This window comes from Macaca nemestrina, chromosome 5 (genome assembly GCF_043159975.1).
Source record: "Macaca nemestrina isolate mMacNem1 chromosome 5, mMacNem.hap1, whole genome shotgun sequence".
Taxonomy (NCBI): Eukaryota; Metazoa; Chordata; class Mammalia; order Primates; family Cercopithecidae; genus Macaca; species Macaca nemestrina.
Window position 1 is genome coordinate 96,705,320 of NC_092129.1, and position 24,789 is coordinate 96,730,108.

At 42.3% G+C, this 24,789-nt stretch overlaps 1 protein-coding gene across 2 annotated transcripts in view; it reads left to right on the top strand.

Annotated features, from left to right (window-relative positions):
- The window catches only part of LOC105496567 (midasin AAA ATPase 1), a 186,540-nt gene that overhangs the window by 149,006 nt on the left and 12,745 nt on the right, over nt 1-24,789 (top strand). Inside the window, exons 75-92 of one of the 2 annotated variants that reach the window (XM_071096725.1) lie at nt 992-1,138; nt 2,074-2,200; nt 3,586-3,691; nt 4,213-4,328; nt 5,204-5,689; nt 6,300-6,526; nt 7,055-7,219; nt 7,400-7,563; nt 8,677-8,838; nt 11,553-11,690; nt 15,054-15,195; nt 16,742-16,917; nt 17,471-17,623; nt 18,121-18,268; nt 20,756-21,072; nt 21,309-21,473; nt 23,497-23,598; nt 24,304-24,508. In XM_071096725.1, the coding sequence (XP_070952826.1) occupies nt 992-1,138; nt 2,074-2,200; nt 3,586-3,691; nt 4,213-4,328; nt 5,204-5,689; nt 6,300-6,526; nt 7,055-7,219; nt 7,400-7,563; nt 8,677-8,838; nt 11,553-11,690; nt 15,054-15,195; nt 16,742-16,917; nt 17,471-17,623; nt 18,121-18,268; nt 20,756-21,072; nt 21,309-21,473; nt 23,497-23,598; nt 24,304-24,508 (3,246 nt within the window). The remainder of the gene's footprint in view (nt 1-991; nt 1,139-2,073; nt 2,201-3,585; nt 3,692-4,212; nt 4,329-5,203; nt 5,690-6,299; nt 6,527-7,054; nt 7,220-7,399; nt 7,564-8,676; nt 8,839-11,552; nt 11,691-15,053; nt 15,196-16,741; nt 16,918-17,470; nt 17,624-18,120; nt 18,269-20,755; nt 21,073-21,308; nt 21,474-23,496; nt 23,599-24,303; nt 24,509-24,789) is intronic. The other variant, XM_071096726.1, reaches the window with a different exon arrangement.

Genomic DNA, 24,789 nt, shown 5'->3' on the forward strand with positions numbered 1-24,789 from the left:
GACTGGGTGGCTTCATGTGAGGCTAAAAGTCCAAGATCAAGGTGTCAGCAGGGTTGATTACTTCTGAAGCCTCTCTCCTTGGCTTGCAGATGGCCACCTTCTCACTGTGTCCTCCCATGGTCACTCTTCATCTGTGTGTTCTGTGTCTTGATCTCTTCTTTTAAGGACTTCAGTCAGATTAGATTAGAGCCCATTCTCATTTCACCTTCATTACCTTTCTAAAGGCCCTGTCTCCAGATATAGTCACATTCTGAAGTTCTGGGGGTTGGGACTTTTAACATGTGAATTGAGGGGTAAGGGAAGACACAACCCAGCCTATAACACTGCCTGCAGCAGGGAGGCGGCACCCTTGTGTTATTGGTACCCATGTGTATTCAGGAAGGCAGCTTGGTGCTGTACAGAAAGAACTTGGGCTTTGGAGTAAGGTGGGCCAGTGTTCAAGTCCTGGCTCATCTACTCATTAACCACATGGCCTTCAGATAGTGACTAGACCTCACTGAGCCTTTCTTGAAATCTGTAAAATGGAGCTACAAATAGGTGCTTCTGAAGTTGTGCACATGAAAAGAGAATTTACCATCTACCAGCTATAACTGGAAACTCAACACACATTAATCTGAAATTTCCTTCAAGTGATTATAAAGTTCTAGTATAATGCACTGCACATAGTTGGTGCTCAATAAGTGCATTTGCTTGATGGATTATAAAACCCCTAAATACAAAAGAATGACTGCTGCTGTTTGGGTTGTTATTGTCAAGAGACTTGAAATCCTGTATGTTATTTTTCTATTTCCGTGCACCTTGACCAGTTTGGTTAAAACACTTAATGAGATTTTACCAAATGCTAGGGACTATGTTAAGTACCCAGGGTATAAAGATGAATGATACTTGGCCTTTGTTCTCCAAAAGGTCCCTGGTGTTGGGTAACAAACACATTACCAGACCCCTGGGATTTTCTTATTGTCTCCCCTCCCCACCTTGTTTTCTCTTACAGGTGAAGTGATTTCCTCTGTGAGTGAGCTGCAGAGCTTAAAGGTGGAACCCTCTGCAGAGAAGGAGAAGCAGCGGTCAGAAGCCAAGCACATTCTCATGCAAAAACAACGAGCTTTGTCAGACCTCTTTAAACACCTTGCAAAAATTGGTAAGGTTCTCGCTTGAAACCCAATGAAATGTAGTCACCAACTTTTAGGAAGAGAAATGACATGTCTGATTTGGGGGAAATTCCATAGACAGTTGAGATAGTGGACAACAGAAGGCACAGGCAAGGTTTCCAGATGTCTAAGAGTTCCACTCACATGCAGGAAAATCCTATGACCAGCCACCTATGATTCCCAGATACTTTCCACTTTGTATGAGGTTTCTCAGAATCTATATTTTTATTTATGTTATGTTATATGTTACGTTGTGTTATGTTATGTTACGTTGTGTTACGTTACGTTATGTTACGTTATGTTACGTTATTGAGATTGAGTCTCACTCTGTTGCCCAGGCTGGAGTGCAGTGGTGCAATCTCGGCTCACTGCAACCTCTGCCTCTTGTTGCCCAGGCTGGAGTGCAGTGGTGTGATTTTGGCTCACTGCAACCTCTGCCTCCTGGGTTCAAGCGATTCTTCTGCCTCAGCCTCCCAAGCAGCTGGGACTACACCATGCCTGGCTAATTTTTGTATTTTTACTAGAGACGGGGTTTCACCGTGTTAGCCAGGATGGTCTCAATCTCCTGACCTTGTGATCTGCCCGCCCCGGCCTCCCAAAGTGCTGGGATTACAGGCGTGAGCACCGCGCCTGGCAGAATCTGTACTTTTAAAATTTCTGTCACTGCATGCTGTACCATTGTTCGCTGCATAGCATAGAGAGCAGTGCTTCTCAAACTTGAACGTGCATGTGAATCACCTGGGGAATCTTGTGGAAGTGCCACTACAAATCCTGTTTCAGTTGGTGTGGGTGCAGCCTGAGAGTCTGCATTTCTAACAAGCTCTCATGCTGTTTAGAAGACTTCGCTTTGAGTAGCAAGAGAAAGAGGGGCACATCCATTCTCTCCTAAGCATCTTTGCTTAAACAAATGCTGTTTATTTCCTAGGTTTGTCATATCGCAAAGGTCTTGCATGGGCCCGTTCAAAAAATCCTCAAGAGATGCTTCATCTTCACCCGTTAGATCTCCGGAGCGCATTGTCCATCGTCAGCAGCACTCAGGAGGCTGATTCTAGGTTTGTCTGTTTTTTTTCCCTACTTATAAATGGAACAAGTAATTTAAAACTTGTCCTCATTTGCAAAAATGGGGATAGCAACACCACTGTGGCTACCAAAAGTGCCTGGCTCAGGAGGTGACTCCTGATGGACATTCAAATGAAAGTGTGAGGCTGGGTGCGGTGGTTCATGCCTATAATCCCAGCACTTTGGGAGTCTGAGGTGGGCAGATCACTTGAGGTCAGGAGTTCAAGACCAGCCTGACCAACATGGCAAAACTCTGTGTCTACTAAAAATACAAAATATTAGCCAGGTATAGTGGCACATGCCTGTAATCCCAGCTACTCAGGAGGCCGAGGCAGGAGTATTGCTTGAACCCAGGAGGTGGAGAGGTTGCAGTGAGCTGAGATTATACCACTGCACTCCAGCCTGGATAGCAAAGTAAGACTGTCTCCAAAAAAAAAAAAAAAAAATTTCTTTTCTTTCTCTTTCTTCCTTGCATTCACCTCTCCATTCTTCTTCTTTTTTTTTTTTTGTCTTTTGATTTTCCTGAGGTCTACTCACTTCATTTGATCATACATGTGGAAATCTATTAGAAAATGGTATATTTTTAGTTGCTCTATATACATACACTCCTCATAAGTTCTAATATGTTATTGAATTTGCAAGTCCATACACTATTGAGACAGGCAGAGCTACCTCTATTTACAGCACAGCAGAGGATGTTGTGAATGATGCTTTGCATGAACTGGGTATAGTACACGTGTGTGTTTTATTTGCTCAGTTGGCCCTCCCAGGGCTTTAAATTTGAATTCAACAGAACATTGTAGAAGGGAAATTTTACATAAGCATTCTGGATTTTCAGGTTTTCAGGAAAATTTGCCAAGTAGGCTTGCATTCCCATTTGGTCAGCAGTGCTGTAGTTGAATAGTAGTTTCCTCCTTTTGAAAGGACACATGCTCTCCAGCTTACTTGAACCCTCAACAACCCCTGAGTCTTCCCCACACTGAGGTCAGCTGTCACTGCCATGCATCATTTTGTGCTTGGCTGTCCTCAGTCCTCTTACGTTATTTGCCTGGCCCCTGTAGGCATCAGAGTTTATGATCCCCTAGCCTCCATTGCCAAGATAGGAAGAATTCATTGAAGAAACCATACAGGTATAGTTCAGCCATGACAATTTTCACTGCCTGACACAGCCCTGAAATCTCCACAGCTCATGATACTTCCAGTGCTAAGTTAAGTAAAGGAGTAATGAGTGCCTCACCGAATGAGTCCTAATAGAAGTAAACCACCTCAGACAGCTGACTCTTGGTTATGGCCAAATATACCAGTAGCTGAGTTTTTCAGGATCTGGGGTGGGAGAGCGTGGTTTTAAGTAAGTAAATGATGTTGATATCTTTTCCAGGCTGCTTACAGAAATCTCGTCTTCATGGGATGGATGCCAGAAGTATTTTTATCGCTCTCTTGCACGGCATGCCAGGCTTAACGCAGCACTAGCAACTCCTGCCAAGGTAGAATGATAGAACATGAGTCTTGCAGGGGCTCAGGGAAAGCTCTTGTTCTGTTCATCCCAGGGTCGCATTCTCAGACCTTGTTAAGTGATAACAGCCTGTTAGTGGAACTGAGCTTTTTGCAGTACATCCTTAAACTTAAAATAAATATCAATATAATTTTGTGCAAAATCAGAGAATACCTTAAATAAATTCTGTTACACTTGCCAGCAGGACAGATTTTCTTAATGTTTAAGAAAAATTAAAAACTTCAAATGGAGAATGCCATCTTTAGATCTTTCTTCCCTTTGTGAATTGAGAAAAGACCACTAATAAATGCATTTTGGAGTTAAATCCAGTTCCTGTCTATGGAATATCAATGATCGGCGCAAGCATAATTGGAGAAACACTGCTCAAAAAAATGAATGTGTCACCTCTAGAGTGCGGCATGTCTGATGCTTATAGTAGAAACAACTTTCTAGAGGCACATCTGTGAGTGTTTGCCAGCAGCCCCTTCAGCATGTTTTTCCTTCTTCTGCCAGGAAATGGGCATGGGCAACGTGGAGCGGTGCAGAGGGTTCTCAGCACATTTGATGAAGATGCTCGTCCAACAGCGGCGCTCCCTGACCACGCTCAGTGAGCAGTGGATCATCCTCAGGTATCAGCTGATGAGTTGGGCTTGTGGCATGAATTCAGAAGAATTAGATCCAAGTCAGCTCAGAGTTGCTGCACATGGGGAGAGGAATAAGACATGCTCTCAATTGTGAAATGAATTTAAGGCCCAAAGAGGCAGGTAGGGTTTCTCCCAGCTCTGCCCCTTGCTTTCAGTGATATGCTTCTAGTGTCCCTCTCCCTCTGTGCTCTGACTGAACCTCCTGAGAATATGGAGCTTTGGAGATTTCAGGGCTGTGTCAGGCAGTGAAAATTGTCATGGCTGAACTATACCTGTATCTGGAATGAGGATATATATTGCCGAAAGTCCATGTGGGCCAATAGTTAGGCTTGTGTTCATGGTATTAGGGTGGGACGGTCTTGGGCACAGATGAGATTTGAGTCGGCTTCTGTTACTTAGGCTTTGGGGATCCCCCAAATGGCAATCTGAGCCATACATGGAGGCTCCTCAATGGAAACAGATAATTAAGAGATGAGGACAGTTAGGAAAGTTGTCATCTGTTGAATGGATTCGTGGCTGAGAGACAGTATTTCCAGACTGTTCACTTTAGCTTCAGGTATTTTCTCCTCCATTCATTAGGGTTTATGTAGCAAAGTACAGCACATTCACTAGATAATGCTAGTTGAAGTCACTGTAGTGGTGTGATTGTGTCATGATACTTCTCCTGAAAGACTGAGGGATGGGTTTAAGTACTTTGGGAGGCATTTTAACAGACTTTTTACCTGTCTGGGGGATTCTTCCTTCTTGACTGTATAAAAAAACCCATGCTCGTTCAGAAACACAAATTTCTTTTAAAACAATGTGGTGACATGGTTTAAAGTGTCATTCATTGTGTTTTTCCCATGGGTTTCTCTGTACAGGAACCTCCTCAGCTGTGTGCAAGAGATTCACAGCAGGCTGATGGGGCCCCTGGCCTACCCCGTGGCCTTCCCTCCTCAGGATGGCGTGCAGCAGTGGACCGAGCGCCTGCAGCACCTGGCCATGCAGTGCCAGATCCTGCTCGAGCAGCTCTCCTGGCTCCTCCAGTGCTGCCCCAGTGTAGGGCCAGCTCCAGGCCATGGCAATGCCCAGGCACTGGGGCAGCCTCCTGCCCCCTGCCTGGAAGGACCAGAACTTAGCAAGGGACAACTTTGTGGAGTATTACCAGACCTAATTCCCTCCAATCTGAGCTACCCATCTCCAGTACCTGGAAGTCAGCTGCCCTCTGGTTGCCGGATGCGGAAACAGGATCAGCTTTGGCAACAGTCAACTACGAGAGTAACAGAGATGCTAAAAACCATTAAAACAGTGAAAGCTGACGTCGACAAAATTAGGCAGCAGTCTTGTGAGACTCTCTTTCATTCTTGGTAAGTGTGTCTATGTCTTTACACTTCTCTGTGTGCTTAGGTTCTTACTGTGCTTATCCAAATTGGGGGTGGGAAGGGAAGGGTGTTAACAGAAAGCAGTAGCTTTTAGACAGTCCTGGAGTCTGGGGAACTCGTCAGTTTGGGGGATGGGGTGGGGTGGGGATAGGGAGTGTCATCTGCAGGTTCTGAGACTTTAGTTAGCAAAAGGATGCCAGACAAAGCCCTAAATAATCCACAGAGAGAGCAAATCACATCCTGCTATTTGTGGTGGTCCAAAATAAAAGCCTGTCACACCAAAGACTAATGATAATGGAATATTATTAATGGAATAAATTTATCATTTATTGGAATAAATTAATTGGAATAAATTACTAAATTTATTCCATTACTAAACCTAGGTGTTTAGTAATAGAATCAAATTATGAAAATAATTGTGCTTCAGTCCTCTGTTCCTCAGTGGACCTGCACAGCACTCTGTGGCATGTGTTTAGCTGTAAACTTCAGCTATGGTGAGTTCTACCTTGCGTATATTATAGTGGTTGCAGGGAGGGGTGTGTGTTTGTGGGAACTGTAATGCATTCCTTTCAACATTGTGGCATTTCTGTTGCAGGAAAGATTTTGAAGTTTGCTCTTCTGCACTGAGTTGCTTGTCCCAGGTGTCAGTTCATTTGCAGGGCCTAGAGTCCTTGTTCATTCTTCCAGGGATGGAGGTTGAGCAAAGAGACTCACAAATGGCACTAGTTGAAAGCCTGGAATATGTAAGAGGAGAAATTAGTAAAGCCATGGCTGACTTTACTACCTGGAAGACACATCTGCTTACTTCAGGTAGCCAAGGAGGTAAGGAATATTGTTCAGTCAGGGAATGGAAGCCCACTGTAGAAATGATGTCTTGTAGATGTAAGTCTCATGGTCCTAAAGACACATTATGTTTTGGGCTACACGTACCTGTCCAGGGTTCTGAGGCAGGGAAGTGCGGTTGAAATCCACAGCTCTTAACTTTTTTGCCCCATTTGTTTGGATGCCTGTTACATACTTTGTAACACATAGGAAGGCAGCATCAGCTCACTGTCTGTTAGTTTTCCCTTAGATTGAAAAAGCTTGGCAGTGATATTTGGACTAAGTTAGTGTTTATTCATACTGTCTTAACTGTTATTTTCATATTTTCTACATTATTTTAGTAAAAAGTTTTTAATACAAGGTAATAAACTTATAAGTTTATCGAGGCAAGGAATTTGTCTCTTCTTTGTATCTGGCACAGCTTGACTCAGTGGCTCATCAAGAAATGAGTGTTTTTAATGATTTCCAGAGGCACTAAAGCAAATGATCGGTGTTTGTATGTTTGTTTTACACCATGTTACTTGCTAGGAAATCAAATGTTGGATGAAGGATTTGTGGAAGATTTTTCAGAGAAAATGGAAATTGCTATCCGAGCCATCCTCTGTGCCATCCAGAACTTAGAAGAAAGCAAGAATGAAAAAGCAGAGAACACAGAGGACAACACTGACCAAGCGAGCCCACAAGAAGAGTACGGTATGTCTGAAATCAGGCAGAAATTAGTTTCATGTCTGTTTTAATTTTTGTATTTGATGACTTATTTCTGTGGCTAAATAGTTAAGGATGGATGTTAGAAACAGATGACTACATGGATAGAGATGAAAGGATTTGTTTTCTGTTATTCATCATGTTGTTTTCTCTGAATGAATGAGGCAGCAGGCTTTGAGAGACTGCAATCAGGACATCTAACAAAACTCTTAGAGGATGACTTCTGGGCCGATGTGAGCACTTTGAATGTGCAGAAAATAATTTCTGCCATCTCTGAGCTGTTGGAGAGGCTGAAATCGTATGGTGAGGATGGTACAGCAGCAAAGCACCTGGTAACTAACTGTTCTTTACAAACTTCTTCCTCTTCAGAATGCACTGAGCAAAGGCAGAGTGGGCTTCACCTCCCTGCACGTGGATAAGTCCCAGAGCAGGCCTCAGGTGCCAAAATCACTAAGAACTTGGTCTCTTTATTTATACGTGCAAAGTCATTGACAAGCTTTGAAAAGCTTAGGGCTTGCTAGCTAATTGTTAGATGCATAGGTGCAGAAATGCTAACCATTCAGAATATCTATTAGGATTCTTTCATATCTTACACACTCCCAAATATTTGATGTTACTGATAGATGACATTATCAACGGAGGCTTAGCGGCCACCCTATGTAAACACCATTCCCACTACAATAAGTGAAGAGTAAGCAGTTGTAGTCTTTGCAGTAAGTCCAGAGAAGCAACTTACTTTGCAGAACATTGTATGTTATTCTGTAGCATTGCCTCCAGTGCTAACTTTCAATCAGCAGAATTTATTTATAAACACTTTATTTTTATTATTTATTTTATTTTGGGACATGGTCTCATTCTGTTGTCCAGGCTGGAGAGAGGTGGCGCGACCATGGCTCACTGCAGCCTTGACCTCCTGGGCTCAGGTGATCCTCCCACCTCAGCCTCCCAAATAGCTGGCACTATAGGCATGCACCACCGTGCCCAGCTGATTTTTAAAGTTTTATAGAGATGGGTTCTGGCTATCTGTTTTTTTTTGTTTGGTATTTTTTGTAGAAATGGGGTTTTGCCATGTTGCCCACGCAACATGAACTTGAACTCCTGGGCTCAAGCAGTCTACCCACCTTGGCCTCCGAAAGTGCTGGGATTAAAGACATAAGCCACTGTGCCTGGCCAACATTATATTTTTAAAAAACCAACATTGTTAGCCAAATGAGACATTGGTTTGAGATTGTACTTTTGTGACGATATATGTAAATGAAGAAATCTCAGTGAACTGTGTGTACTGGGGTGGGATGGGGGTTACAAACACATACATGTAACTTGCCATTAGTACTATTTAGTACATTCGCAATGTTGTGCAATTACCACCACTGTCTAGTTCCAGAAGGGAAATCTGGTACCTGCCAAGCAGTGTGAGCAGGCCTTTTGTTCTGTTTTGATCTCAGTTCTTCAGCCAATCCTGTTCCTTGCTGGTGCGCCTGGTGCCGGTCCTCTCCAGCTACTCAGACCTCGTCCTCTTCTTCCTGACCATGTCTTTGGCAACTCACCGTAGTACTGCAAAGCTGCTCTCTGTGCTTGCCCAGGTCTTTACGGAGCTTGCCCAGAAGGTAAGGACCGTTCACGTGGTGCACTATGAGCAGCAGGGACCCAAGTAAATTTCATATCATTGGTCTTTGGTGTGATAGGGTTTTATTTTGGACCACCACAAATAGCAGGATGTGATTTGCTCTCCCTGTGGACTATTTAGGGCTTTGTCTGGCATCCTTTTGCTAACGCTGTTTCCACTAAAGTCTGGGAACCTGCAGATGATACCCCCTATCCCCAACCTACCCTATCCCCCAAACTGATGAGTTTCCTAAACTCCAGAGCTGTCTTAAAAGCTGCTGCTTTCTGTTACCACCCTTCTCTTCCCATCCCCAATTTAAATCCTCTTCAGCTAACTCTTGAACTACAGTTGTAGGATAAACCCTTAAGGCTATTAAGTCTTCTTTTAACCATGTAGGTGTAACTGTGATTAAATGATAATGGACCTATTATTAGAGTTTTTTTCCCACTGTCGTGGTGGGTCACGCCTGTAATCCTAGCACTTTGGGAGGCTGAGGTGGGTGGATCACCTGATGTCAGGAGTTCAAGACCAGCCTGACCAATATTACAATGAAACTCCATCTCTACTAAAAATACAAAAATTAGCCGGGCGTGGTGGCATGTGTCTGTAATGCCAGCTACTCGGGAGGCTGAGACAGGAGAATTGCTTGAACCCGGGGAAGCAGAGGTTGCAGTGAGCCAAAATCATGCCATTGCACTCCAGCCTGGGCAACAAGAGCAAAACTCCATCTCAAATAAATAAATAAATAAATGTGGTTTTTTTGGTTTGTTTTGGTTTTTTTTGTTGTTTTTGGAGACAGAGTCTCCAAAATTGTAATTGTGATTACAGGCACGTGCCACCACGCCTGGCTAATTTTTGTATTTTTAGTAGAGATGGGAGGTTTCACCACATTGGCCAGAATGGTCTCCATCTCCTGACCTCGTGATCCATCCACCTTGGCCTCCCAAAATGCTGGGATTACAGGTGTGAGCCACCGTGCCCGGCCAATTTTTTTCTTTAGCAGGGAAGTAATTTGTTCTTTCAGGCATGTACCCAGTATTGTGAAAAGCACTGAGGTTGTAGAGATTGTAGACCCTCCCCTTGAAACTCAGGGGCAGCAGACAGTGAAATCTAATAGCAACATGGTGTGGGCAGGTCTAGTCATAGAGGTGTCCAGCTCTCGGTCTCTCTTAACCTCACCAAGCCTCAGTTTCCTCATTTGTAAAATGAGATCTGCCTACACTTGTATGCATTTTTGTGAGAACCACCTGCATTTGAGTATATAAGTTTTGTTTTTCTTCTTCCTTAGCATTCTAAGATTTTCTCCAAGCTAAATACAGATGAGATGTACTTGAGGAAGATACGAATTTACAAACTGAAGATGGGGTCTAGATTTCTTATAAACAATTAAGAGTTCTTAGTTCTGAGTCTCTGAAATACTGGAAAGAGTTAAAAAGTGGAAGCCAAGCCTAATGCCTTGTATCAAGAGGATAAAAATGTTTATCTGTAGTAATAATAAGTAAAAGAATGAGTCTCAGGTTTCTCCCCCTCTGGTGGGCACCAAGCTAGTCTTAACATTCCATTGCTTCTTGGAGAAAACACTGTATGCTAAAGACAGTGGCAGGAAAATGTATGGCACGGGTGCCTTGAGATTTGGCTCAGCTAGATTTGTCCATTTGCACTGTAGCTTTTGTCTGACAGGCTGTAGAATGACTTTGGCCTTTCAAACCTTTGTCTGTTTGTGGGTAGGAATGGTTCTGCTATGTGTAGAATGTTGGGAGCCCTGTGGCTATCCCAGACGTAGCAACTGCAGTAATATACTCTGGTAAGGGCATCTGAAACTCCCTCCTGTGTGGTCTTATTCATCTGTCTCTGAATGTTTCTCATTTGAATAATGTAGTTCAACGGGAAAATCAAGCAAGTAAGCCAAACTGTATTTTCCAATCAACATTCTGAGAATATATGTCCTAAAAGTGGGTTTGCCTTTTTAAAAATTTTTCTAAGTATGCAAATTGTATTCATATCTCTTCTGAGTAGTTCCAAGGGAACTTGAAAGTAGGTTAGACAGTACTAAGATAATAGATATAGGTTGTAATTAAAGCTCTTGATCCACAGGAAGCTGTTTCTGTGTAACCAAGTCATAATTAGTGTTTACTGGTTTTTGGATCTTAATTCCTTGCTAATTAGCAGCTTATTTTTTTGTGCATTCTCATCCTCAGATTTACAAATATCTTCATAGTATATATTTTCTCTTACAAAATTAAAATTTCTGATTGACAGTCACTACTTTTTCTTTTTACTTCTGCCCAGCGGGCTAGTATTCTTCTCAGGTTATTTTCCTGTATAAAATAGTTTTTTTCAACATTTCTGTGTCTGACTGTGTTCTCTCCAGAGCCTGTTCTTCTCTTGCTCAAGGACTTTTTCCTAAATACTGTCCTTCTAGTATACTTCATTTAGGTTTTTGTCTTGGCAAAGTGACAAATGACGACATGCCAGTAGCTTCTACAAAGTCAAGTCCTATGTTAAATCTGATGTCAAGCTGTAAAACTGCATAACTGTTAGCACCAAAGAGGAAAAGAATGTCAGAAGTCTACTGCACTTCCAGCAAATTTAAGATAATGAGCTAGAAAAAGAATTCAGTATGTGTTTAAATTGTTTTCCTGTGGCAAGAATGAAAATCCCCTTTTAAAATTGCTTTTGTGCCTAATTGTTCACTTCCTTTTTCTTTTTTCTAAGGGATTTTGCTTGCCCAAAGAATTTATGGAAGATTCAGCTGGAGAGGGAGCAACTGAGTTCCATGACTATGAGGGAGGTGGAATTGGAGAAGGCGAGGGCATGAAGGATGTGAGTGACCAGATAGAAAATGAAGAACAGGTACGTTTTCACATGGGTATACAGTTGACAGAAGATCACTCTCTTTCTTTTCAATATGTAAGTTACACATAAAAATGGTTTTTACTAGGCTGTTTTTAATGTGTGATCTACAGAGCCCTAGATATATTGGTGCTTGGGCTGTGGGTGTAAATAAAAAGCCTAAAATCCACAGGAAGGAACCTGGCAACTCCGTCATTGGTTGTGGCTATAATTAGGGAGGAGATGATTTTTACTTTTTTTTTTTTTTTTAATGGGCAGATATTTGCTGAAATTTTCTAGAGTATTTTTGATAGTATTTTTAAGCATAAAAGGCCTATCTTAAGTGATAATTGCATTAAACAATAATGCCAAAATTTGCTGTTAATAGGTTTTGCTGTTGTATATCTTTTAGGCATAGAGAGTTTTAAAAAATCTGTATCGTTTTTGGTTGGAGTCAAGCAACCTTCTGAACTATTCAGATGTTGTGGACTAAGATTGTTACACTGCATGGATTTTTAAAATGCCTGTCTCATTTGGGAGTGATTTGTGTGTGTTGGGTGTATCACTTACATTCTAAGTTAAATCAGATCAGAAACTTGTATTTAAGGTAATTTTATAGTTATTAAAAATAAAGGAGAAAACCAATTCAAATTCCCTCTCTTCCTTGGCAGAGAAAACTGAAAAGAAATTAAAAGCCAAAAGAATAATGCTAGTATTTATGTTATGGAGCTCTAACTTTTTTTTTTTGGACCTATATTATCCTTAGATAATGGCTTTGTTATTTTGGCCTTTCTGTATTTCTCAAGTCTGACTTAATCACTGTATACTACTTTTCTAATAGAAAAAAAAAAGTCAAAAAAAAAAATGCAAACCTAATAGAAAAGTACAGTTCATGCAAAAAACGTTACGTGGATTACAAAGCTTCCAGAACAATTTGGTAGTGTCTGCTGAATTTTAAATTATGTGTATTCATTGACCCCCAAATTCCATGTTTTCTTATAGAAATGCTAGTGTCAAAGATAAATAGGTATATGAGTGTGTATATATGTCTGCACATGGATATTTACTATAGCATTATTTATATGGTGAAAATTGTGAAACAATCCAAATATTCATCAGAAAAGAATTATGGCACCATCCATGCAGAACAATGATAAAAGTATGAATGAAGCAGAATGAGATGGTTTTGTATGTATCAACATGAAAATAACCTAAGGATCTTATTTCTTTAAGAGATGAGGTCTTGCTGTCTTGCCCAGGCTGGAGTACAGTTCTATAATCATAGCTCACTGCAGCCATGAACTCTTGGACTCAAGGAGTCCTCTTGTATTAGCCTCTTGAGTAGTTAGGATGACAGGCATGAGCCACCACACCTGGCTGAGATGTTTTTAAGAAAAGATGTGTTTTACAGTCTGGGTGTGGTGGCTCACGCCTGGATTCCTAGTACTTTGGGAGTCCAAGGCAGGAGGATCCCTTGAGGCCAGGAGTTCAAGACCAGCCTGGGCAACATAGGGAGACACTGTCTCTATAAAATTAAAACAAAACCCAGCCTGGCCAACATGGCAAAACTCTGTCTCTACTAAAAATACAAAAATTAGGTGGGTGTGGTGACATGCACCTGTAATCCCAGCTGCTCAGGAGGCTGATGCAGGAGAATCGCCTGAACCTGGGAGGTGGAGGTTGCAGTGGGCCAAGATCGCACCATTGCACTCCAGCCTGGATGATAGAGCAAGAGCTTGTTTCAGAAAAATAAAAATGAAAAAAGCAGATTGCATAACAGTCTGTAAAGCATGATCTCTTTTTTGTTTAAAAAGATGTTGGGAGGCAGGTATTGATAGCTATCACCTGTATCACTAAGTATATGTTGGTGTATTCATAGAAAAAAGTCAAAGGTTCACTAGAATGTTATTGGTAGTCATTCTTTGAGAGGCTTCGAGGATGGAGGTGTTACGGGGAAACTTGTTTTTATTTTATTTTGGAGACAGAGTCTTGCTCTGTCCCCCAGGATGGAGTGTAGTGGCGTAGTCTCGGCTCCCGGGTTCAAGCTATTCTCATGCCACAGTCTCCCAGGTAGCTGGGATTACAGGCACACGCCACAACGACAGGGTAGTTTTTGTATTTTTAGTAGAGACAGGGTTTTGCCATGTTGGCTAAGCTGTTCTCAAACTCCTGACCCCTCAAGTGATCTGCCCGCCTCAGCCTCCCAAAGTGCTGGGATTATAGGCGTGAGCCACCATGCCTGGCCATGACTTTTGTATTTTAAAAAGGACTTCGTTTTTTTTGTTTTTGTTTTTGTTTTTTTTTTGAAACGGAGTCTTGCTCTGTCACCCAGGCTAGAGTGCAGTGATCTCAGCTCGCCACAACCTCTACCTCCTGGGTTCAAGCAGTTATCCTGCCTCAGCCTCCTGAGTAGCTGGGATTACAGGCCCCCACCACCACGCCTTGCTCATTTTTGTATTTTTAGTAGAGACACTGTTTCACCATCTTGGCCAGACTGGTCTCGAACTCCTGACCTTGTGATCCACCTGCCTCGGTCTCCCAAAGTACTGGGATTACAGGCATGAGCTACTGTGCCCAGCCTTAAAAAGAACTTTCAAAAATCAACCATAATGAAAGAGGTAACAATCACAAAACTTTTTGCCCCAAATATCACATCAATTATATAGAAACATATAAATTAGCCTGGGCTCAGTTGCTCACACCTGTAATCCCACCACTTTGGGAGGCTAAGGCAGGAGAATTGCTTGTGCCCAGGAGTCGAGACCAACCTGGGCAACATGTCAAGGCCACATCTCTAGCAAAAAATAAAAAGTTAGCCAGGTGTGGTTGTATGTCCCTGTGGTCCCAGCTACTGGGGAGGCTGAGGCAGAGGATTGCTTGATCCCAGGAGGTTGAGGCTGCAGTTAGCCATGGTTGTACCACTGCACTCCAGGCTGGGCAACATAGTGAGACCCTGTCTAAAAACATAAAAAATAATTTTTTATAAAAGAAATATATAAACCAAGGAAGAATGAACAAGATTATCTTGGGCCACTGTCTTTCAGCAGTCATAGTGACAAAAATAGTATTAAAGAATTGGATAATAAAAGATTGATGAACTTTTTATCCTACAAAGAATATATATTCTTGCAAATGTCTCTGGGACTATTTTTACAATTCCCAATAAGAAAACCTGAACAAAATTCTATACTCTCTGATTACAATAAGTGGAAACTAACTCCAGAAATTTTACAAATTCCATGTGGCTATCTCTGTTGTTTCTCTTTTTTTTTCCTCTCCCAAATATATTTTTACACCATTAACGTTGGCATTTATATCTCAGAGCTGAAGCAAACATTGGTAAAGTTTCATTTATTATGTTTACTGTAATACTTTTTTATGTAGGTGGAAGATACATTTCAGAAGGGTCAAGAAAAAGACAAAGAGGATCCTGATTCAAAATCTGATATTAAGGGCGAGGATAATGCCATTGAGATGTCAGAAGACTTTGACGGGAAAATGCATGATGGGGAGCTTGAAGAACAAGGTTTCAGATTATCTGTCACTTCATTCTTGTTTTTGAAAGCATAAATATTTTATCCAGGAAATTCCATGTTTCTAATAAGGAACCTAATATAATCTTTTGAAATAAGTTGGTTACTGTGCTTAACTGCAAATGAAAGCCTCAGCAACTGCATGTGCTGTCACCACCTCCACTGAGGCAGAAGTCCCTGGTCTCTCATAGATTCTTCTCACATTGACTGATGTTCTAGCTGCCTCATGTGTTAGATGCAGTGGCTCAGTAGTGTCCTTCAGGGAAGCCTGAAAGGAGATGATCCCTAATGGAGCTGGGCTCTCAACAAAAGGCAAATTGTTCTGTAGTGTTTAAAATACCTTTTATTCCTAATCAGAAAAATAGTAGATGTTTGTTGTAGATGATTTGGAACAAAAATGTAGAAAAGAAATAGATCCCCCCTTAGGCCTACCACCCATAGCACTTAGTAAATTGTGGTATATTTCTTTCCATTTATTGCATGTATACACACACACAGACCATATACAGTTCTGTAGTCTGCTTTTTTTTTTTTTTTTTTTTTTTTTTTTTGAGACGGAGTCTCGCTCTGTCCCGCAGGCTGGAGTGCAGTGGCACAATCTCGGCTCACTGCAAACTCTGCCTCCTAGGTTCACGCCATTCTCCTGCCTCAGCCTCCTAAGTAGCTGGGACTACAGGTGCCCACCACCACGCCCGGCTAATTTTTGTGTGTGTGTGTGTGTGTGTGTTTTTAGTAAAGACAGGGTTTCACCGTGTTAGCCAGGATGGTCTCGATCTCCTGACCTCGTGATCTGCCCACCTCAGCCTCCCAAAGTGCTGGAATTACAGGCATGAGCCACCGCGTTGGGCCTGCTTTTTTCATTTAACATCTTAAGAAAATTCTCCCTGTCATTAAAAATTATTTGAGAATTTGATTTTTTTAAAGTACATCGTCATCTGTCACATATGTTTGTACCATAATTCAGCCCTTGCCCCAAATTTCTGTCCAATTTGAGATACTGTGTCTTATTCTAAAATGAGTATCTTGCAGAAATGAAAGTTGACCTTTGTGGCAGTTGGCCTAAGGCACATAGGATATGACCTTTTGCAAAGTAGACCCTGTGCAAAGACAAATGACGACAATTCTGATTGAGACCTGATTTTAGATGTTGGAAAATATCATAGCAGTATATTGAAGATGGGGAGGACCCATGGAAACCACCTAGTCCAACCCCATCATTTCAGACACAAAACTCAGGTTGCTGAGTCCCATAATGTCCCAGCACCAAAACTAGACATCCTTGTAGGTATTTCCTTACTCATTTTACCATCTGTTCACACATTATAGGCTTCCTTGTGCCTCCACTTGGCAAAACACAGTAAGACTATGTCTGTGTCAGTAGATCTAAAGGCCTCCACCTGGAGGATGTGTTCTATAGAAAAAGGCAGTCAATCCCTGGTGGGTCCCTTGCCAGGGAATCAGGTCCACACCCCTCTTACATACACATGACTGGGTCAGTTTGGAGATCTGCCTAACTAAGCTCAGTGCCTTCCCTTTCAGAAGAGGATGATGAGAAATCAGATAGTGAGGGCGGAGACCTGGATAAACAGATGGGCGATCTCAATGGTGAGGAAGCTGACAAACTAGATGAGAGGCTTTGGGGTGATGACGATGAGGAGGAAGATGAGGAGGAAGAAGACAATAAAACTGAAGAAACAGGACCAGGAATGGATGAGGTAATTAAAAGATTTCCCCCCTTCCAAACAAACTGAGAGGAGGTAATCTGCCTACCACCTAGCATTCTCTGTCATTTACTTCTCTTCTTTTTCTGTATTTGTTTTTGTTCTCTTTTTTCCATTCCTCTTTTTCTTTTTTCTATCCTATCTCATTGATTACATTCAGAGCTAAGAGTAGCTTGAGCTGAGTCATCCCATGTGTTATGGAGGAGGATGAACAAGACCCTGTGTAGATGTTCTAAGCTGATTCTCCTATAGGCCACTGAATTTTTCCAGCTCACAGCTTGGGAGAACTACAGGGCTGAGTGTAACACTGCAACAGCCCAGGGTGATACAATGAATTATCCAACTCACCCCACTATTCACACACCTAATAATATTGCTGCCATCATGGAGACCTGCATTGTTTTCTCTACGTCATGGATGGCACTTCATCAGCCATCCATGGGGTAGGTCCAGTAGGCAGAAATTATGCATGTCTAAAAGTCAACTAATGCAGAAACAGTTTCTGGAATTGAGTGTGATGATTGTTTTTTCTTCCTCTGACATTTAGGAAGATTCTGAACTTGTTGCTAAAGATGACAACTTGGATAGTGGCAATTCAAACAAAGATAAAAGCCAGAAAGATAAGAAGGAAGAAAAGGAAGAATCAGAAGCTGATGATGGTGGAGAAGGTGAAGACAAAATTAATGAACAAATAGATGAGGTAATGAAGATTTGAAACTGATCTGCTCTCTTGACTCAAGGCTCTTGAACTGTATAGTTCTCGAGGTGTCTCGAGACATTTTTTCCCCTATTTGTTGACTGCTCCCCCATTACCTCATAAAAGAATATGCAACAGAGGCTCTTAACGGGACATAAAATATCTAACTGTTGGTTCCTGACAGGGTAGTACACATGTTGTTTGGGCTTATGCTATAGATGAGAAGCTAAAACCTGTGATCCCTTCTTATTTCTTCTTGTAAGTTTCTTTGAGATTGAGTAACATAGCACCACTTGTCCTTGGAGAACCGCACAGAAAGTGAAATCTGAGATTCCAACATGAAAGTTCTAAAAATAAAATACTAATGTGTGCAGATAATTTTAGGGAATAGATACTGTATTCTCTCACAGTGTAAATACTTAGAGCTGATTTTATGGGAATTCTACTTTTAAAAACAATGGTATTTTTATTTTATCCCCGTTGTCTCCATTGTCCCAAAGAGGGAATATGATGAAAATGAGGTGGACCCTTACCATGGCAATCAGGAAAAGCTGCCAGAACCCGAGGCCTTGGACCTTCCGGATGACTTGAACCTCGACAGTGAAGACAAGAATGGTGGTGAGGACACCGACAATGAAGAAGGAGAAGGTGCGTCTTTCAGAAACAAAGAGACCAGTTAGAACTCACTACTGAACAGTAACTGATTTCTCTTTTGAGAGCTAGCTCAGTATCATGGCCAGGTGATAAATCATGTTTGGTTGGCTCAATCCCAGTTTGAGAAAATGGTTTGCCTTTCCTTTGTAATATTTCTCATGTGATTATCCCTAGAGCTCATCAACCAGTAGGTGTTTCTCAAACTACTATCACGTCCTATTATCACTTTTGGCACTGCTATGCCCTGGTGGTGCTTCATACACAGCACTGTCTCTTCACAGCCATTACTGTGTGTCCCATCTCATGGGATGGTGTAAACACTGTGCAGTCTAGGTATACCAAGCTGTCATGGAGTCCGGTTATAGCTTTTTTAGGGAAATGATGGTTTTAGTTATTGATTGTCACATGCAGTGGGGAACAAGACTAATCCCAAGAGAAATCACATGGCATATGACAGTATTTAGTGCCTTTGTCGTCCATTTTTCAACTCTAGTGAGTCCTTTAGGGGTGTCAGCTGGCATTAGTTGAGAGCATTGTGTTGGCGGTGCCCCCGTAACAGGGCCCCATTCCTGCTGCTTAATCAGACAGAAAGATGTGAGCTGGCCTTGCTGATAAATGAGTCAGTTACATAGTTATAACATCCATTTAAAATATATATATGTATATTTTTATAATGCTGTATTAGAACAAAGATAGCAAGTTACAAAGGAATAATAAGAGGTGCCATTTAGGTAAAAATTAATTTTGGAATCTAGTTGCAAACAAAGTCAATAACCAAGAAAGCATAAAATTAAGAAAATTAAAATCCACTGAGAATGTAATAAGCTATCTGCTTTTAAATAGCCAGACTCGTTTTATAACTAAGGAACAATTATTTAAAATCATTTGCTAATTGAATAATAGACAATGGAAAAAGAAAACCAATAGGCTGGTTACAGAGGCTTATGCCTGTAAGGCTTCTCAACACTTTGGGAAGCCAAGGTGGGAGAATCACTTGAGCTCAGGGTTTGAGACCAACCTGAACAACATAGTGAGACCCTGTCTCTATCAAAGAAAAAAATAGTTGGGCATGGTGGCACACACCTGTAGTCCCAGCTACTCAGGAGGCTGAGGTGAGAGAATCGCTTGAGCCCAGGAGGTGTGAGGCTACAGTGGGCCATGATGTTGCCACTGCACTCCAGCTTGGGTAACAGAACGAGACTCTGTCTCTAAAAAATTAAAAAATTAGCCGGGTGCAGTAGTTCATGCCTGTAATCCCAGCACTTTGGGAGGCTAAGGCGGGCGGATCACCTGAGGTTGGGAGTTCGAGACTAGCCTGACCAACATGGACCAACACCGTCTCTACTAAAAATACAAAATTAGCCCGGTGTGGTGGCGCATGCCTGTAATCCTGGCTACTCTGGAGGCTGAGGCAGGAGAATCGCTTGAACCCTGGAGGCAGAGGTTGCGGTGAGCCGAGATTGTGCCACTGCACGCCAGCCTGGGCAACAAGAGCGAGACTCCGTCTCAAAAAAAATAAAAATAAAAATAGTAAGAGTTATTTTAAGAATTTGCTAATAACTGATTTTTGAAGTGTCCAAAGTATATAAAAGCTCTTTGGATAAAACTTTTTCAAAATAAGACGGTTTCTATTTCAGTGTGAGTTGTATTTTCTGTATATGATCATGACATCCACCAGTTGTTCACAATAATTGAGCATTAAGCTGTCATTTCCTATTGTTGGCCTAAAATTTTCCTATTTTTTTTTGTTTGTTTATGGGGGTTTTTTGGGGGTAGATTAGCTATTATTTTTTAATGAAATGTGCCATTAAAACAACTGTATGTATATGGTTTAAAACAAAGATAGGCAAACTTTTTCTATAAAGCATCAGATATTAAATATTTTAGGCTTTGCAGACCATAAGCTCTCGATTGCAAATACTCAGTTCTACTGTTGTAGAGTGAAAGCAGCCATAGGCAGTACAAAATGGATGGGGTAAACACAATATATGTTGCTGTGTTCCAGTAAAAACTTTACTCTTTTTTTTTGGAGACAGGGTCTTGCCTTGTCACCCAGGCTGGAGTACTGGGGCGTGATCATAGTTCACTGCAGCCTTGACCTCCTGGGCTCAAGTGATCCTCCTGCCTCAGCCTCCTGAGTAGCCAAGACCATAGGTGCATGCCGCCATGCTTGGCTAATTTTTTATTTTTTGTAAAAGATGGGGTCTCACTATGATGCATGCCCAGGCTGGTCTTGAACTCAAGCGATCCTTCCGTCTCAGCCTCCCAAAGTGTTGGGATTATAGGCATGTGCCACTGTGCCCGGCCAGTAGAACTTTCTTCATAGAAACATGTGGAGGCCAGATTTGGCCTATGGGTCACAATTTGCCACTCGCTGGTTTATAGAATTGTAATAAGACAAAACTTGCATAACTAGCTCCCAGCTTAAGAAATCATGTAAGTTTAAAAAATTCTGCGTTCCTTTTTGTTGTATCTATACAGAAGAGAATCCTTTGGAGATAAAAGAAAAACCAGAAGAAGCAGGTCATGAAGCTGAGGAAAGAGAGACTGAGACTGACCAGAATGAAAGTCAGAGTCCACAGGAGCCCGAGGAAGGCCCCAGTGAAGATGACAAGGCCAAAGGGGAGGAGGAAATGGACACAGGAGCTGATGATCAAGATGGGGATGCTGCTCAGCATCCTGAAGAACACTCCGAGGAGCAGCAGCAGTCTCTGGAGGAAAAAGACGAGGAAAAAGACAAGGATGCCGACGAAGAAGGTGGAGAGAATGGCCCTGCTGACCAAGGTTTCCAGCCCCAGGTATCATGGGATGTCTGGCTTTTTTCATTAAAAATAATGAGGAGGAGGAGAAGTCACGTTATTCCCCTTAGAATCCCTTTTAGGATACTCCTCCATCAACATGTGGCACTTCCAAGGAGTTCTAGGTTTCTGTTTTAAGACCCTCGCTGAGGAGTGGGGAAGCCTGCTTGTTGCAGGGTCTCCCACCTTATGCTGTTCTCCTAGAGCATTTAATGCCGTGTTTGATTTCTCTGCAGAAGCAGGAAGAAGAACGGGAGGACTCTGATACAGAGGAGCAGGTGCCAGAGGTTTTGGAGAGGAAGGAGCATGCCTCCTGTGGGCAGACTGGTGTGGAGAACATGCAAAGCACACAGGCCGTGGAGCTGGCTGGGGCCGCACCAGAGAAGGAGCAGGGGAAAGAGGTGATCAATGGTTTCACTGCAGCCGCCAGCTGCCTCTTAGTAGGGTCTCTTCTCCCTGTCTGACATCACATTCTGTGTAGCATTAGTTGGTTTATGTGTCGTTATTTTGTTGTTTGTTTTGTTGTTGACATCTAACAGATCACATCTCATTCTTTTTTTTTTTTTTTGAGACGGAGTCTCGCTTTGTCGCCCAGGCTGGAGTGCAGTGGCCGGATCTCAGCTCACTGCAAGCTCCGCCTCCCGGGTTTACGCCATTCTCCTGCCTCAGCCTCCCGAGTAGCTGGGACTACAGGCGCCCACCACCTCGCCCGGCTAGTTTTTTTTTTTGTATTTTTTAGTAGAGACGGGGTTTCACCATATTAGCCAGGATGGTCTCGATCTCCTGACCTCGTGATCCGCCCGTCTCGGCCTCTCAAAGTGCTGGGATTACAGGCTTGAGCCACCGCGCCCGGCCTTTTTTTTTTTTTTTGAGATGGAGTCTCGCTCTGTCGCCCAGGCTGGAGTGCAGTGGCGCGATCTCAGCTCACTGCAAGCTCCACCTCCCGGGTTTACGCCATTCTTCTGCCTCAGCCTCCTGAGTAGCTGGGACTACAGGCACCCGCCACCTCGCCCAGCTAGTTTTTTGTATTTTTTAGTAGAGACAGGGTTTCACTGTGTTAGCCAGGATGGTCTCGATCTCCTGACCTTGTGATTCGCCCATCTCGGCCTCCCAAAGTGCTGGGATTACAGGCTTGAGCCACTGCGCCCGGCCCACATCTCATTCTTTAAGCAACGTGTGACTGAACAATTATTTTTTTAAAGACAGAGATACATTCTGAAAAATGCCTCATTCGGCAATTTTGTCATTGTGCAAACACCATAGAGTGTACTTACACAAACCTCGATGGTAAAGCCAATTGCCCCTAGGCTGCAAACCTGTACAGTGTGTTACTGTACTGAATACTGCAGGCAGTTGTAACACAATGTAAGTATTTGTGAATCTAAACATGGAAAAGATATAGTGAAAGCGTGTTATTATCTTATGGGACCACCAGTGTACATGCAGTCTTTCCTCGACTGAAACGTTGTTGTGTGGGGGCATGACTGATACTTATTTTTATATGCCTCCCAGGACAAACCCTGGAATATCGGGTGTATTTAAGTGGTGTGCATAATAAGAAAAAGTTGTTAGACTGATAGCTCTAGATGGGAGAATCAGGTTCGTGTTTTTCAGAAAGCTCTTCAGGAAGCAAATGGAATTTAGACTTCAGGCAATGTATACCTTTAACGATGTTTTTCTTTTCCTTTCTTATCATCAGGTTTCTAAATGTTTAATTTAAAAAGCAAATAACTTTTTCATTCTTGGATCTGGTGGTGATGTGTTCTGATATGGCCACAATTCAGGTTGCTGGGTGCTATGGAAAGAACCTGGAATGTCAACACAGGACCTGCTGGTTACAGTGGTGATTCTGGATAACTTTAGTCTCTTTGAGTCCTAGTTCTTACTGACAATAACAACCATTTATATTGCTTATACCCTATGACTACCACACAGCCACCACCACAGTTATTCATTGAGCACCCATTAGGTGCTAAGCATTTTCATTACTTCAGCAAGTCCTCACTGTGTCCCCATGAGATAGATGATATTGTACTCTTTTCTTCATTGTATATTTGAGAAAAATACACCTCAGTAAAGTTAAATGACAACCTCAAGTGTACCTAGCTGGTTGATGATGAAGCCTGGTTTCTATTTGAGGTCTGTCCTGCCTTTGGAGTGAGACATAATACTCCTGCAAAGAACTAAGCAGCCTTACAAAGGCCCCTGAGAGGGTAACATAAGGTCTGTACCTAGACACTCCTGTTTCTGCCTGTAGGCCAGGCCTTAGTTACGATGAGTTCCAGAGCTGGCAGGTAGGCAGGAGTGATTATATGACTGAGAATAAAGAATAGCAGTGAGAGAAGTTGTATTCAATGCAGCACAGTAACCAGGGACTTGTAATAGCTTCTTTCACCTCATTCTTTTATGGCTTGGATTTCCTAGGAACACGGAAGTGGAGCCGCAGATGCAAACCAGGCAGAAGGCCATGAATCAAATTTCATTGCCCAGTTGACTTCCCAGAAGCACACCAGGAAAAACACACAGGTTTCTATCACTCCTCAGCTAAACTTAGGTGAAGGCAGCATGTAGAAAAAGATGTTCCAAATGTAGTGCTTTAAAAAAAAAAAAAGCTATACTCCTGCTTTTGCTATCCCATCAGATATTATAGCAGCCTTGGTGAGCAGACCAGGACCATGGGGTTTACCCAGTGGGATCCCGTCACTGGGCTTCTTCCCTGCCTGTGTCTCTCCCCGACCCCTGATTCCGGCCATGAAGTCTTAAGAGCCAAGTGCTCTGTGCTGCTGTCCAGCACCAACCGTCTCACTCTTTTCATTGTCCATAGGCTTTTGCTTTTTTAAGAGTCAGTTTTTTAAGTAGGGTATAATTTATTCACATGATGCAAAATTAGTGTAAAAAACCAATCCCCTAAAAAGCCTATATCCTATTCCTGTTCCCAAGGGACCCTCCTCAGAGCAAATTGGTATTACCAATTCTTTCTTCTTTCAGAGATACTTTCTGCATATATGGATGTGTGAAAGTGTGTTTCTTTGCCTTCATTTTAGATATCATAGATTGTTCTATATAAGTATATAGAGCTCCTATTCTTTGTAATAGCTGTATTGAATTCCATTCTTGTATGGCTACACCTGATTTACTTATCCTGTCCCCTATAGATGGATATTATGTTTATTTTGAGTCCTTTTGTCATGACAGGCAAGGCTCTGATGAATATCTTTGTATTTCTCACAGAGTTTTAAGAGGAAACCTGGGCAGGCTGACAATGAACGTTCCATGGGTGATCACAATGAGCGTGTGCACAAGAGGCTGAGGACTGTGGATACGGACAGCCACGCCGAGCAGGGGCCAGCTCAGCAGCCCCAGGCCCAGGTGGAGGATGCAGATGCATTTGAGCACATTAAACAAGGCAGCGACGCATACGATGCACAGACCTATGGTATGGTCCTGGGAAAACTGCTGCCTTTGTCCACTGAGCTCTCTGTAAGAGCTTGTGCTGTGTGACTGTGCTTGGCAGCTAATAGTACACATTTGTATCAGGGGAGAAAGGAAATGGCTTTGTAAACATAAGAAATGTGCAGAAATAGAGTTTATTTTTGGTACAAAGGGATCTGTAACCAAGTGAAGATGATTAAGATCTTGGTTTAGTATAAACCCTTTAAATATCCTTAAATATAATAGTTAAAAATAACAGTTGGCCACATCTAAACCCTGATATCA